We start from the raw sequence: 13690 nt of genomic DNA, 5'->3' as shown, positions 1-13690 counted from the left end.
AAGTGTTGATGGTCAACAAGACCACTGGTTTCAAGAAAAAGGGCAAAGGGAAGAAGAAGGGGAACTTCAAGAAGAACGGCAAACAAGTTGCTGCTCAAGAGAAGAAACCCAAGTCTGGACCTAAGCCTGAAACTGAGTGCTTCTACTGCAAGCAGACTGGTCACTGGAAGCGGAAATGCCCCAAGTATTTGGCGGATAAGAAGGATGGCAAGGTGAACAAAGGTATATGTGATATACATGTTATTGATGTGTACCTTACTAGAGCTCGCAGTAGCACCTGGGTATTTGATACTGGTTCTGTTGCTAATATTTGCAACTCGAAACAGGGACTACGGATTAAGCGAACACTAGCAAAGGACGAGGTGATGATGCGCGTGGGAAACGGTTCCAAAGTCGATATGATCGCGGTCGGCACGCTACCTCTACATCTACCTTCAGGATTAGTATTAGACCTAAATAATTGTTATTTGGTGCCAGCGTTGAGCATGAACATTATATCTGGATCTTGTTTGATGCGAGACGGTTATTCATTTAAATCATAGAATAATGATTGTTCTATTTATATGAGTAATATCTTTTATGGTCATGCACCCTTGAAGAGTGGTCTATTCTTGTTGAATCTCGATAGTAGTAACACACATATTCATAATGTTGAAGCCAAAAGATGCAGAGTTGATAATGATGGTGCAACTTATTTGTGGCACTGCCGTTTGGGTCATATCGGTGTAAAGCGCATGAAGAAACTCCATACTGATGGACTTTTGGAACCACTTGATTATGAATCACTTGGTACTTGCGAACCGTGCCTCATGGGCAAGATGACTAAAACACCGTTCTCCGGTACTATGGAGAGAGCAACAGATTTATTGGAAATCATACATACAGATGTATGTGGTCCGATGAATATTGAGGCTCGTGGCGGATATCGTTATTTTCTCACCTTCACAGATGACTTAAGCAGACATGGGTATATCTACTTAATGAAACACAAGTCTGAAACATTTGAAAAGTTCAAAGAATTTCAGAGTGAAGTTGAAAATCATCGTAACAAGAAAATAAAGTTTCTACGATCTGATCGTGGAGGAGAATATTTGAGTTACGAGTTTGGCGTACATTTGAAACAATGCGGAATAGTTTCACAACTCACGCCACCCGAAACACCACAGCATAATGGTGTGTCCGAACGTCGTAATCGTACTTTACTAGATATGGTGCGATCTATGATGTCTCTTACTGATTTACCGCTATCATTTTGGGGATATGCTTTAGAGACGGTCGCGTTCACGTTAAATAGGGCACCATCAAAATCCGTTGAGACGACGCCTTATGAACTATGGTTTGGCAAGAAACCAAAGTTGTCGTTTCTTAAAATTTGGGGCTGTGATGCTTATGTGAAAAAGCTTCAACCTGATAAGCTCGAACCCAAATCGGAAAAATGTGTCTTCATAGGATACCCAAAGGAGACTGTTGGGTACACCTTCTATCACAGATCCGAAGGCAAGACATTCGTTGCTAAGAATGGATCCTTTCTAGAGAAGGAGTTTCTCTCGAAAGAAGTGAGTGGGAGGAAAGTAGAACTTGACGAGGTAACTGTACCTGCTCCCTTATTGGAAAGTAGTACATCACAGAAAACTGTTTCAGTGACACCTACACCAGTTAGTGAGGAAGCTAATGATGATGATCATGAAACTTTAGATCAAGATACTACTGAACCTCGTAGCTCAACCAGAGTGAGATCCGCACTAGAGTGGTACGGTAATCCTGTTCTGGAAGTCATGCTACTAGATCATGATGAACCTACGAACTATGAAGAAGCGATGGTGAGCCCAGATTCCGCAAAGTGGCTTGAAGCCATGAAATCTGAGATGGGATCCATGTATGAGAACAAAGTATGGACTTTGGTTGACTTGCCTGATGATCGGCAAGCAATTGAGAATAAATGGATCTTCAAGAAGAAGACTGACGCTGACGGTAATATTACTGTCTACAAAGCTCGACTTGTCGCAAAAGGTTTTCGACAAGTTCAAGGGATTGACTACGATGAGACCTTCTCACCCGTAGCGATGCTTAAGTCTGTCCGAATCATGTTAGCAATTGCCGCATTTTATGATTATGAAATTTGGCAGATGGACGTCAAAACTGCATTCCTGAATGGATTTTTGGAAGAAGAGTGGTATATGATGCAACCAGAGGGTTTTGTCGATCCAAAGGGAGCTAACAAAGTGTGCAAGCTCCAGCGATCCATTTATGGACTGGTGCAAGCCTCTCGGAGTTGGAATAAACGCTTTGATAGTGTGATCAAAGCATTTGGTTTTATACAGACTTTCAGAGAAGCCTGTATTTACAAGAAAGTGAGTGGGAGCTCTGTAGCATTTCTGATATTATATGTGGATGACATATTACTGATTGGAAATGATGTAGAATTTCTGGATAGCATAAAGGGATACTTGAATAAAAGTTTTTCAATGAAAGACCTCGGTCAAGCTGCTTACATATTAGGCATTAAGATCTATAGAGATAGATCAAGACGCCTAATTGGACTTTCACAAAGCACATACCTTGACAGAGTTTTGAAGAAGTTCAAAATGGATCAAGCAAAGAAAGGGTTCTTGCCTGTGTTACAAGGTGTGAAGTTGAGTAAGACTCAATGCCCGACCACTGCAGAAGATAGAGAGAAAATGAAAGATGTTCCATATGCTTCAGCAATAGGCTCTATCATGTATGCAATGCTGTGTACCAGACCTGATGTGTGCCTTGCTATAAGCTTAGCAGGGAGGTACCAAAGTAATCCAGGAGTGGATCACTGGACAGCAGTCAAGAACATCCTGAAATACCTGAAAAGGACTAAGGATATGTTTCTCGTATATGGAGGTGACAAAGAGCTCACCGTAAAAGGTTACGTTGATGCAAGCTTTGACACTGGTCCGGACGATTCTAAATCGCAAACCGGATACGTGTTTACATTAAATGGTGGAGCTGTCAGTTGGTGCAGTTCTAAACAAAGCATCGTAGCGGGATCTACATGTGAAGCGGAGTACATAGCTGCTTCAGAAGCAGCGAATGAAGGAGTCTGGATGAAGGAGTTCATATCCGATCTAGGTGTCATACCTAGTGCATCAGGTCCAATGAAAATCTTTTATGACAATACTGGTGCAATTGCCTTGGCAAAGGAATCCAGATTTCACAAGAGAACCAAGCACATCAAGAGACGATTCAATTCCATCCGAGATCTAGTCCAGGTGGGAGACATAGAGATTTGCAAGATACATACGGATCTGAATGTTGCAGACCCGTTGACTAAGCCTCTTCCACGAGCAAAACATGATCAGCACCAAGGCTCCATGGGTGTTAGAATCATTACTGTGTAATCTAGATTATTGACTCTAGTGCAAGTGGGAGACTGAAGGAAATATACCCTAGAGGCAATAATAAAGTTATTATTTATTTCCTTATATCATGATAAATGTTTATTATTCATGCTAGAATTGTATTAACCGGAAACACAATACATGTGTGAATACATAGACAAACTTAGTGTCACTAGTATGCCTCTACTTGACTAGCTCGTTAATCAAAGATGGTTATGTTTCCTAACCATGAACAAAGTGTTGTTATTTGATTAACGAGGTCACATCATTAGTTGAATGATCTGATTGACATGACCCATTCCATTAGCTTAGCACCCGATCATTTAGTATGTTGCTATTGCTTTCTTCATTACTTATACATGTTCCTATGACTATGAGATTATGCAACTCCCGTTTGCCGGAGGAACACTTTGTGTGCTACCAAACGTCACAACGTAACTGGGTGATTATAAAGGAGCTCTACAGGTGTCTCCAATGGTAGATGTTGGGTTGGCGTATTTCGAGATTAGGATTTGTCACTCTAATTGTCGGAGAGGTATCTCTGGGCCCTCTCGGTAATGCACATCACATAAGCCTTGCAAGCATTGCAACTAATGAGTTAGTTGCGAGATGATGTATTACGGAACGAGTAAAGAGACTTGCCGGTAACGAGATTGAACTAGGTATTGGATACCGACGATCGAATCTCGGGCAAGTAACATACCGATGACAAAGGGAACAATGTATGTTGTTATGCGGTCTGACCGATAAAGATCTTCGTAGAATATGTAGGAGCCAATATGGGCATCCAGGTCCCACTATTGGTTATTGACCGAAGACGTGTCTCGGTCATGTCTACATTGTTCTCGAACCGTAGGGTCCGCACGCTTAATGTTACGATGACAGTTATTATGAGTTTATGCATTTTGATGTACCGAAGATTGTTCGGAGTCCCGGATGTGATCATGGACATGACGAGGAGTCTCGAAATGGTCGAGACATAAAGATTGATATATTGGAAGCCTATGTTTGGATATCAGAAGTGTTCCGGGTGAAATCAGGATTTTACCGGAGTACCGGGAGGTTACCGGAACCCCCCGGGAGCTATATGGGCCTTAGTGGACTTTAGTGGAAAGGAGAAAGGGGCAGCCCAAGGTGGGCCGCGCGCCTCCCCCCTCCCCTAGTCCTATTAGGACAAGGAGAGGTGGCCGGCCCCCTCTCTGTCTTTCCCCCCTCGAGGAACCTATTCCAACTAGGATTGGGGGGGGGGGATCCTACTCCCAGAGGGAGTAGGACTCCCTTGGCGCGCCCTCCTTGGCCGGCCGCCCCCTCCCCCTTGGCTCCTTTAAATACGGAGGCAGGGGGGCACCCTAGGACACACAAGTTGATCCTTGAGATCGTTCCTTAGCCGTGTGCGGTGCCCCCTGCCACCATATTCCACCTCGATCATATTGTAGCGGTGCTTAGGCGAAGCCCTGCGACGGTAGAACATCAAGATCGTCACCACGCCGTCGTGCTGACGGAACTCCTCCCCGACGCTTTGCTGGATCGGAGCCCGGGGATCGTCATCGAGCTGTACGTGTGCTAAGAACTCGGAGGTGCCGGAGTAACGGTGTTTGGATCGCTCGGATCGGGAAGACGTACGACTACTTCCTCTATGTTGTGTCAACGCTTCCGCAGTCGGTCTGCGTGGGTACGTAGACAACACTCTTCCCTCTCGTTGCTATGCATCACCATGATCTTGCGTGTGCGTAGGATTTTTTTTGAAATTACTACGTTCCCCAACAACGGCTACTGACGCCGCTGCTGCTAGCACCTCCAAGGTGAATTACGACTGTAATGATCATGCATCGACAGCTCCCACGCCTCCTCCTCAGCGAACATAGCCACCACATCATCCATCTTCGGCTCACATAGGTGTCCTGAGCCGCGTCATGAAGAGTTGGATGGGGTTGGCAACACCGAAACCCTAGAGATGGGTGTCAGGAGCGAGAGGAGAAGGGACATGGGTTCGTCAAAGGATTGGGAAGGGACCTACGATCTGAGCGTCACGATTCAGGGGGCAGGGAAAACGTGTAGGGCGGACTAGAAAAACCGTGTGTGCGGGAGAGAAGCATAACATGGTAGGGAGTCGGACAAAAGCAAGCAGAACGTGTTCCGTTCCGGCAGGAAAGGGGACGATACACTATTTTTTAAGTAGCAGATTATTTGAAGATTGCTCACCACGCCCACGTGGTCAATATCTAGGTAAAATTGACAAATTTGATCTATGGACGAAATCAAATCACAGAATAAACTACCCGTGAAACTATTTCACGCGGCTGACCTTTTTGTGTGACGCCCGACACGCAGGTGCCACACTATACTGTGCAATGCCTCAAAGATAGGCGCTACACGCCTGGCCAGCGTCGCACCTGTATGATCTGAAAATTACTAAGTCAATGTGCGGCGCCTGAGAGCTAGGCGCCACACTTTACAGTGTAACGCCTAGCTTTTAGGCGTTGCACTAGTGGTTGCTTCATTTTGTAGTGCAACCACTAGTGCAGCGCCTGAGAGCTAGGCGCCACACTATACAGTGCAGTGCCTAGCTCTTAGGCTCTGCACAATGACTTAACAATTTTTAGGCAGTCTGGGGTGCAACGCTGGCCAGGCGTGTAGTGCCTATCTGTGAGGCATTGCATAGTGTAGTGTGGCGCTTTCGTGTCGGGCGTCACACAAAAAGGTCAGCCGCGTGAAATAGTTTCACGGGCAATTCATTCTGTGATTTGATTTCGTTCACAGGTCAAATTTGTCAAATTTGCCCAATATCTACATGGACATTAGTTGTAACCCGAGCTCTAATGCAAGTGTTGATGGTGGGCTTGTTGATAATAAGTAAACTACTGAACCTTGACAATATGAATCTATAACTCGAACTGACAGGGCTCAAGTACGGGCCACGAATGTCAACAATTAAGTGGTATCCTTTCCACAAGACCAATCAAGAAATCTTTACGGGTTACATGAGAGCAACCAATGTGTTGTACAACAACTTAGGTTGAAACTTCTACGCCTGCATGACTAACGCACCGACATGGTGACCACCATGCCGAGCAAAATATGAAGATGACAATGATAATATTATAGAAAGGACTACACAATTAGGAGTCATTACACATTAGCAATTATAGGGCTTATGCCTAGATTGATACTTAGATCTCATCAAGTTCTCCTAACTCGATGAGCCATATAATCGATATTGTACTTGTATCTTAGAGCATCTCCAAACCGACTGAGCGAATTTGGCCCCTTAAATATCCGTGGACGCGTTTGTATACAACGCTAGCCTGCCCCATATGCCTGTCCGGAGAACTACCCCCTCATATTCAAACCTTCATTTTCATGCAAATACAAGCATGCAGATCATATAACACAGAACCAATTCATCAATTCAACAATCTATACATAGACGATACACGAATGAATCAAATTGTCTCCCTTGTTACTCTCTTTGATCTCCTAAGAAAAGCACTAGTTGCTTTCGGCAACATCATTGGGAATATTGAACCAAAGGGAAAAAAGAAAGGAAGGATGATGAATCGGATGAGAGATCATGGCGCTGCCGTTCGATCCACTGACTGACCGGCCCCACCAGGCCACCCACCCTCCACGTGCTCCACCCCGACCAGAGCACGCAGGTCGCCACCTCGCCGAGGAGAGAGACGGGGAGGGAGGCAGAGAGAGAGAGAGAGAGAGAGAGAGAGAGAGCGCCCCACTCCACTCCACCTCTCCACTCCGCAGGTCGCCGCGCCGAGTGGCTCCTTCGAATCGGAGCCCTCCTGCTTCGCCTAACCCTAACTCTCCCTCCGCCGCCCGTCCGCCGTGGGGCGCCGCCGCAGGCAGGCAGGTACGGCATCCCGTTCCCCTCCATCTATATTGTACCTACCTGTGTACTCCTGCGGCGCGTGGGGATCTGGATCCCGACTTCCCAGCCGTGGCCGCCCCGCGCTCGTGATGGATCCTTCGCGGGGTCGCTCACGGTGCAGGGAGGCGACTGGTTCGATCGCGTGGGCTGGCTGCGTGGACGGGAGACGGGGGTTGCGCGTCTGGGGAGCTGTGGCGGGTGTTGATTGATTAGGGGTTTTCATCGTAGGGAAACCTACTAATTATCGTTCAATGTAGGGTACCATGCGATAAGATCTGCCCCAGTCTCCGGATGAACATTTAGCTTAAGATTAACTAGAGAACATACTCCTCAAATACGAGCCTTGCATTTCTGGTTCTGCTTGTAGCTTTTGGGGCATCTCAGATAGGCGTAGTTTATCTGCCCAAAACGCTGACATTGAATCCGTTCAGCAGGATTTGGAGCTGAGAGTAATGAAATAAGATGCTCCTCAAAAGCAAATTCAAGCTGGCCACGGCCGTCGGCATCATCTTGTCGATGCTGTCGCTGCTGGTGCACCTTTTACTTGCAAATTATTCTGCCGGGGGAATTAGTAAGTACAGCGTGGACAATGTTCTTCCATTTGGATCGGTAAGTCATGAGTATTACTTTCAAATGAATTCACAGTTCAGATGCTGATATTTAGATTCATCATATCTTTATGGAAAGAGTTGTTTTGGAGCTAATATCTTCTTTCCTCTTTCTTCATCATGGCAGAAGCCTCGACCCCGTAGGTTGTGGGGTCCATTGAGTACACTTGATCACCTACACCCTTATGCAAAACCTAGACAATTGTACCCTGGTAATTTGGCTCTCAACTTATAATTTGTTTGTAACTTCTATTCCTAGCTTAGCCATTCAGTTTGTTTATAACAGCAAACAAAGCAACCTACCTTTTTCAGACATTGAATAGACACACATACTTGATGCTTTTATTTACATCTTATTCTTGGATTCATTTTGATTGATTCAGCCCTCCCCTGTTTTCTGGCGACATTGTAATCACCACTCCCTAATATAATGTAGTTGATCTTAGACTGCTTACTGATTAATGATTTTCCCCTCCATACTGCCGTGGATAAATATGCTTATATACCTCTTTTGCTTTGCTTTATTTGGAAGTTTGCCACATCATCTGTAATTACTGCAGAGCTTATAACATTTCAGGAAGTGTTTGGTTTATTAAACTGGTGTTATTTGTATATTCAGTATTTTCGTTAAAAATATACCTTTATGAGTTATTTCTCCCAATTCAAACTCTCACGCTTGATCAATAGTCTGATTTGTTTGATACGCCATGTTACAGCTCCAGCTAAGGATAATGGTTTTATTTATGCAAAGATTTATGGTGGCTTTGAGAAGATACAGTCTTCAGTAAGTTTCCTAGTGCTAATTGCCATTTGTGGTGTCATTATGCTGTAGGAATATGACATATTTCTGTTTGTTAGATCTGTGATCTTGTCGCCGTTGCCAGACTCTTAAATGCCACTCTTGTTATTCCTGAGATACAAGCGACAACTCGTGCAAGAGGAATCAGGTCACCTCCTCCTGCTTTTTGTATATTCAGCTTGCGGCTTTATCTATTACCTGTACGCTGTCTTATATTGACCACTAAATAATGCTCTACTTCTTTCCTTGTTTTGACTATGCAGTTCAAATTTCAAAAGTTTTTCGTATCTCTATGATGAAGAGCACTTCATTGCTGCACTTTCCGATGACGTGCCAATCGTGCGGGGTTTGCCAAAGGATCTTAGAGAGGCTAGAAAAAAGATCAAATTCCCCACAGTATCTCCTAAGAATACAGCCACTTCAGATTATTACACCACAGATGTCTTGCCCAGACTTGTCAAATCAAAAGTCCTTGGGATAATCGTTAATGGAGGTAAATGTCTCCAGGTATCCTCCAGGTCCCACTAACTCCTTTTCTCTTTTTTGTTTGTAGTACATCGTGGATTTAGAGTATGATGATTTTGCAGTCAATTCTTCCTGCAAGCTTGGAGGAACTTCAGAGACTTAGGTGCAGGGTAGCTTTCCATGCTCTCAAGTTCCGTCCAGAAATTCGGTCTCTCGGTAGCCAAATAGTAGGAAGGTGATGCTTTCTGTCTTCCTAATATTTGTACATGCTATGGATCACCTTTCGTGTTTTGAATTATCTGTAGTTGCCAGTGGCCTGAGCCAATATATATTGTGTGGTTGCATTGACTGTAACTCCCATCATATTGCTGGGGCACTTTCGAAGCCTTTAACAAAACTTCAATTTGCTAGTTGTCAAGCTTATAATTTACTAAGAAAATGCGATGTTGCTTTTACATTCTGGAATATTTGGTTGTACTAGGGAGTTTTCGGTTGCTCACTCTAGATGTAGGGTGATATACATATGTAAAATTGAAAATTATACCCTTTAAACTTCCCCAGTTTAATAATATGAATCTGCTATTTTGATTTGCTTTTGATGTTCTCTCATAGTTCTTGTATATTTGTATAGGTTGCGAGCATCTGGTCGTCCTTATCTGGCATATCATCCAGGATTGCTAAGAGATACTCTAGCTTTTCATGGTTGTGCTGAACTTTTCCAGGTTGGTGGAGTTAGAATGGTTTCTTTCTATTCTAATGTGAAGGTTGGACGGATTTGTGTTGAATATCTATTTATAGAATTTATGTGACTGGTTGTTACTTGATTTTTCTAGGACATCCATACAGAATTGATTCAGTATAGAAGGAATCAGATGATCAAACGAGGAACTGTGAAGGAACAACTAACTGTTGATTCAGTGTCCATAAAGAAAAATGGTTCATGTCCACTGATGCCAGAAGAGGTGAGGTTTGCTTCTAATGGTTTGCTAAAGTCAACTTGGTTGCTTATCTGGCATTGAACTGTTTGTGATGCACATACTTGAGTAAAGTTTCATCTGCTTAATAGAAATATGTAATAGTGCTTCCAGGTTTCGTGTGTAGCTTGCAAAACATATCATTGATTCACATTGGAAATCTTAGGGTGTCAAAACGCGATCAACATAGTGAGATAGTTATACTGCTAGTTATTGGTTGTCTTCCCCATGTTTTGTGTACACTTGGTGACCTTAGGTTGGTTTTATGTACACTTCATGTTTAAACCTTTGCGTGGGAACTGCAAAGCTCAACGAATTGAGCTTCAGCTGTGAAAAATGAGATACTACAAACCTTATTCACATGCATATAGGTATGCCAGTCAAATATAGGGGCATGGCATGCACATTCAGAAAAAGAAGAGAAACAAAATGTAGTCATGCATTGCATTATACTTTGGGGCCTTCTAATCTTCAGTTCAAAGTGACATTATTTGAGAACACTTCAATGAATCATTGTTCTTTTCGTAGAACACAATTAGGATTGCGCCTTGTTGCTCTTCCATGAAATTATGGGAACATGGTTTGCTTATTACCGTGTTTAACTCATAATAGATGCTTACTTCCAAGCTTATGGTGTAAACTATTTGTACTTGCAGGTTGGACTTCTACTCCAAGCATTAGGTTATCCATCAACTACAATAATGTACTTGGCTGGTTCTGAAACTTTTGGTGGGCAAAGAATACTCATTCCTCTACGAGCTATGTATGCCAACTTAGTTGATCGCACTTCCTTGTGTAGTCAGAGGGAGCTATCTGATTTAGCTGGCCCAGAGTCTCCTCTCTCCTCTGATTTGCCGCATCCTCCACCTCCCAAGAGCGAGAAGGAACTCATTGAGGAATGGAAAAAAGCAGGGCCTCGTCCGAGGCCGCTGCCTCCACCTCCTGCAAGGCCATTTTATGCCCATGAGAAGGAAGGGTGGTATGGGTGGATTGGTGAGAATGACACGGAACCTGATCCGTCGCCCATTGAATTTAGGAGGCAAGCTCACCGATTGCTGTGGGACGCGCTTGATTATTTTGTTTCTGTTCAAGCTGATGCATTCTTCCCTGGGTTTCACAATGACGGGAGTGGTTGGCCGGACTACTCAAGTTTGATTATGGGACACCGGTTATACCAAACCCCATCTGGTATAACCTATAGGCCTGACAGGTATAACACCATTATTATCAGTACTATTGACTTCGTACAGTTTGCTTATAACTTAAGAATAATTGTTCTTTTAGAAAAATTGAACCTTTTTTGTTTGGAAAAACATTGCTGGCATGTGCAGTCGTAAAGTAGTTTTCAGGATGCAGGAGGTGAATAACCCATTAAATTTTGCTCCAAGCAAAAGCCATGTACATATATAGGTGGTGTTCAAATGCATCTTTTGACAGTCTAGATAGCTTAATGTCAGGATGTAGGTGTATAACATACTCCCTCTGTTCACTTTTATAAGACCTTGAAGATATTTCAGACAATGTGCAAAACAGCCCATTTTGAGTTGTCTGAAACGACTTACAAAAGTGAACGGAGGGAGTACTAGATTTTGCGCCAAGCAAAAGCTATGTACTAGATATGACTGGCTAGGCCACTTGAGAATTTAGTACATGTATAGGTGGTGTTCAAAAACATCTTTTATTCTTTTGACAATCTAGATTGCTTAATGTCGGGATGTAGGTAGATAACACATTAGGTTTTGCGCCAAGCAAAAGCTATGTACAGACTAGCTAGGCCACTTGAGAATTTAGTAGCCTATCTAGGTGATGTTCAAAAGCATCATTTGCCAATGTAGATTGTTCACTGATATGTAATTTCTCACATGATGACTGATTCCCTTATTTTCATATGAACAGAAAGACTGTTGCTGCACTGTTTGAAAATGTCAGCGATCATCTGTATCATCCACCACGGAATTGGACAATGGCTGCACGTCAGCATCTCAATAACAGTGCAGGCATAGAGGGCATCAAAATGTCAGCTATGATGTCAAAACCTGCATCTTTTCTTGCACACCCATTACCGGAGTGCTCTTGCAGAATGGCGAAGTCACCTGTTGTCCAACCGGTGAAAGATAAGCATGGTGCGCTCCTTTTTGGAGGTGAAGAAGACTGCCCTGATTGGATGGTTCGCTCCCTGGCAATCGTGTCTACCAAGAATAATGAACCTCAAAGTGAGGATTACGAGGGTGAGTTGCCCGAAGATGATCCTAGCCAAGACACGCAGCAGGAATCCGATAGAAGCGACACAAATAAATCCTCAGAGCAAGATGAGGAGATGGACCCCGATGATTGAAAATATGTGGAGATGGAGCTTACCCATTATGCGCTATGAGGCCCAGATTAGTCGAGCAACTACCAGCTCCAGATTACGCAAGCAAGATCAGCGTACATTTCAGTGATCTACTTGGCCAGAGGGCACTTGCTTACACTGACACATCATGGAAGCATCCAGGCATGACAGGAGTGCCGTTGACCTTGGATGCTTGCGTGGATTATCTTCGGTATACGACCTCGATACAGAAATTAACACTTAGGTTCTTTTATTTCTGCATTCCTTTCTTTTTTGCTCTTTTGCGGGTACAACCTGAAGAAATTGTTTCTGTAGAAATGTCTAACAACAAGAAGGATGGAAACATTAAATTTTTGGCGAGCTTGGTTTCTGAGAGCATCTGTAAAGGACTTCTATTTTGCTCTATAACCGATGGATCTTGCATTGTGGTGTATGTAGTTGGCGGATACACTCAGCTCATGATACAGGTGAAAACTCTGGCAGGTAATTCATGATGACAGTGGCTACTGTACTTTATAAATTCCGCGTTATGTGCGCTTGTTTTGGCATCGCAAGGGACCCCCATTAAATCATTCAATTTGTATGAATCAAATGTTTCTACACCATCATTTTTCTTGCGGTACTTATATCGGCTCACTTTGCCCATGTTGTGTATGTGAAAACATCAAAACAATGTTGCAAGAGTCAACTTTTACATTTCCGCAATAATCTACTTACTGGGAGCAAGCTATCTGTTGGCCGCTGGCCATGTAACCGTTGGGTGCCCACTGCTGTCTTCGCTGGAGGGGCAAGTGCTGTTGTTGTTATGCTTTCCAAGGCCTATTGGTTACTCTCTGTATGTCCTAGAGATGTTCTGGGCATTGTTGTTGCTGCTAGGACTGCTTCTGTTGAATGGCCAGGCTCCAGGGTACTTTTGGATACATAATGTTAGAACAACGGATTAATCTCCTGGGCTGGAATCTATAAAAAAAAAACCCTCCTGGGCTGTAACATGAGGGGGCTAAACTGCCCGGATTGCAACTCTACGGTCAATGGCACAATCGCCTCCTTGTCTTGCCATGTACTCCCTCCGTTCCTAAATATTTGTCTTTCTAGACATTTCAAATGACTATTACATGCGGATGCATGTAGACATATTTTAGAGTGTAGATTCACTCATTTTGCTCCGTATGTAGTCATTTGTTGAAATGCCTAGAAAGACAAGTATTTAGAAACGGAGGGAGTAGTATGCCTTCAAGCGACAATTCACACCAACCTTTTT

General features: G+C 43.6%; 1 protein-coding gene across 3 annotated transcripts; it reads left to right on the top strand.

Annotated features, from left to right (window-relative positions):
* Positions 1-7031: 7031 nt before the first annotated feature.
* On the top strand, positions 7032-12975 carry LOC119363778 (protein EMBRYO SAC DEVELOPMENT ARREST 30-like). Of its 3 annotated transcripts, XR_005174410.1 has the most exons (12): positions 7032-7233; positions 7686-7860; positions 7987-8071; positions 8576-8643; positions 8718-8806; positions 8922-9165; positions 9246-9358; positions 9755-9845; positions 9957-10085; positions 10754-11307; positions 11994-12640; positions 12745-12975. XR_005174410.1 is itself a non-coding variant. In XM_037629158.1 (11 exons), exons 2-11 carry the CDS (start codon positions 7714-7716, stop codon positions 12430-12432), a joined length of 1959 nt encoding a protein of 652 aa, XP_037485055.1. In that variant the 5' UTR covers positions 7032-7233; positions 7686-7713; the 3' UTR covers positions 12433-12975. The 3 variants fall into 3 exon arrangements, 2 of the variants coding, with proteins under 2 accessions (XP_037485055.1, XP_037485060.1); XM_037629158.1 differs by having other exon boundaries at positions 11994-12975; XM_037629163.1 differs by having other exon boundaries at positions 7683-7860; positions 11994-12975.
* Positions 12976-13690: the final 715 nt, after the last annotated feature.

The sequence above is a fragment of the Triticum dicoccoides genome, chromosome 1A (assembly GCF_002162155.2).
Source record: "Triticum dicoccoides isolate Atlit2015 ecotype Zavitan chromosome 1A, WEW_v2.0, whole genome shotgun sequence".
NCBI lineage: Eukaryota > Viridiplantae > Streptophyta > Magnoliopsida > Poales > Poaceae > Triticum > Triticum dicoccoides.
The sequence above is the reverse complement of the archived record's forward strand: the minus strand, read 5'-3'. Positions and strand labels throughout refer to the sequence as shown.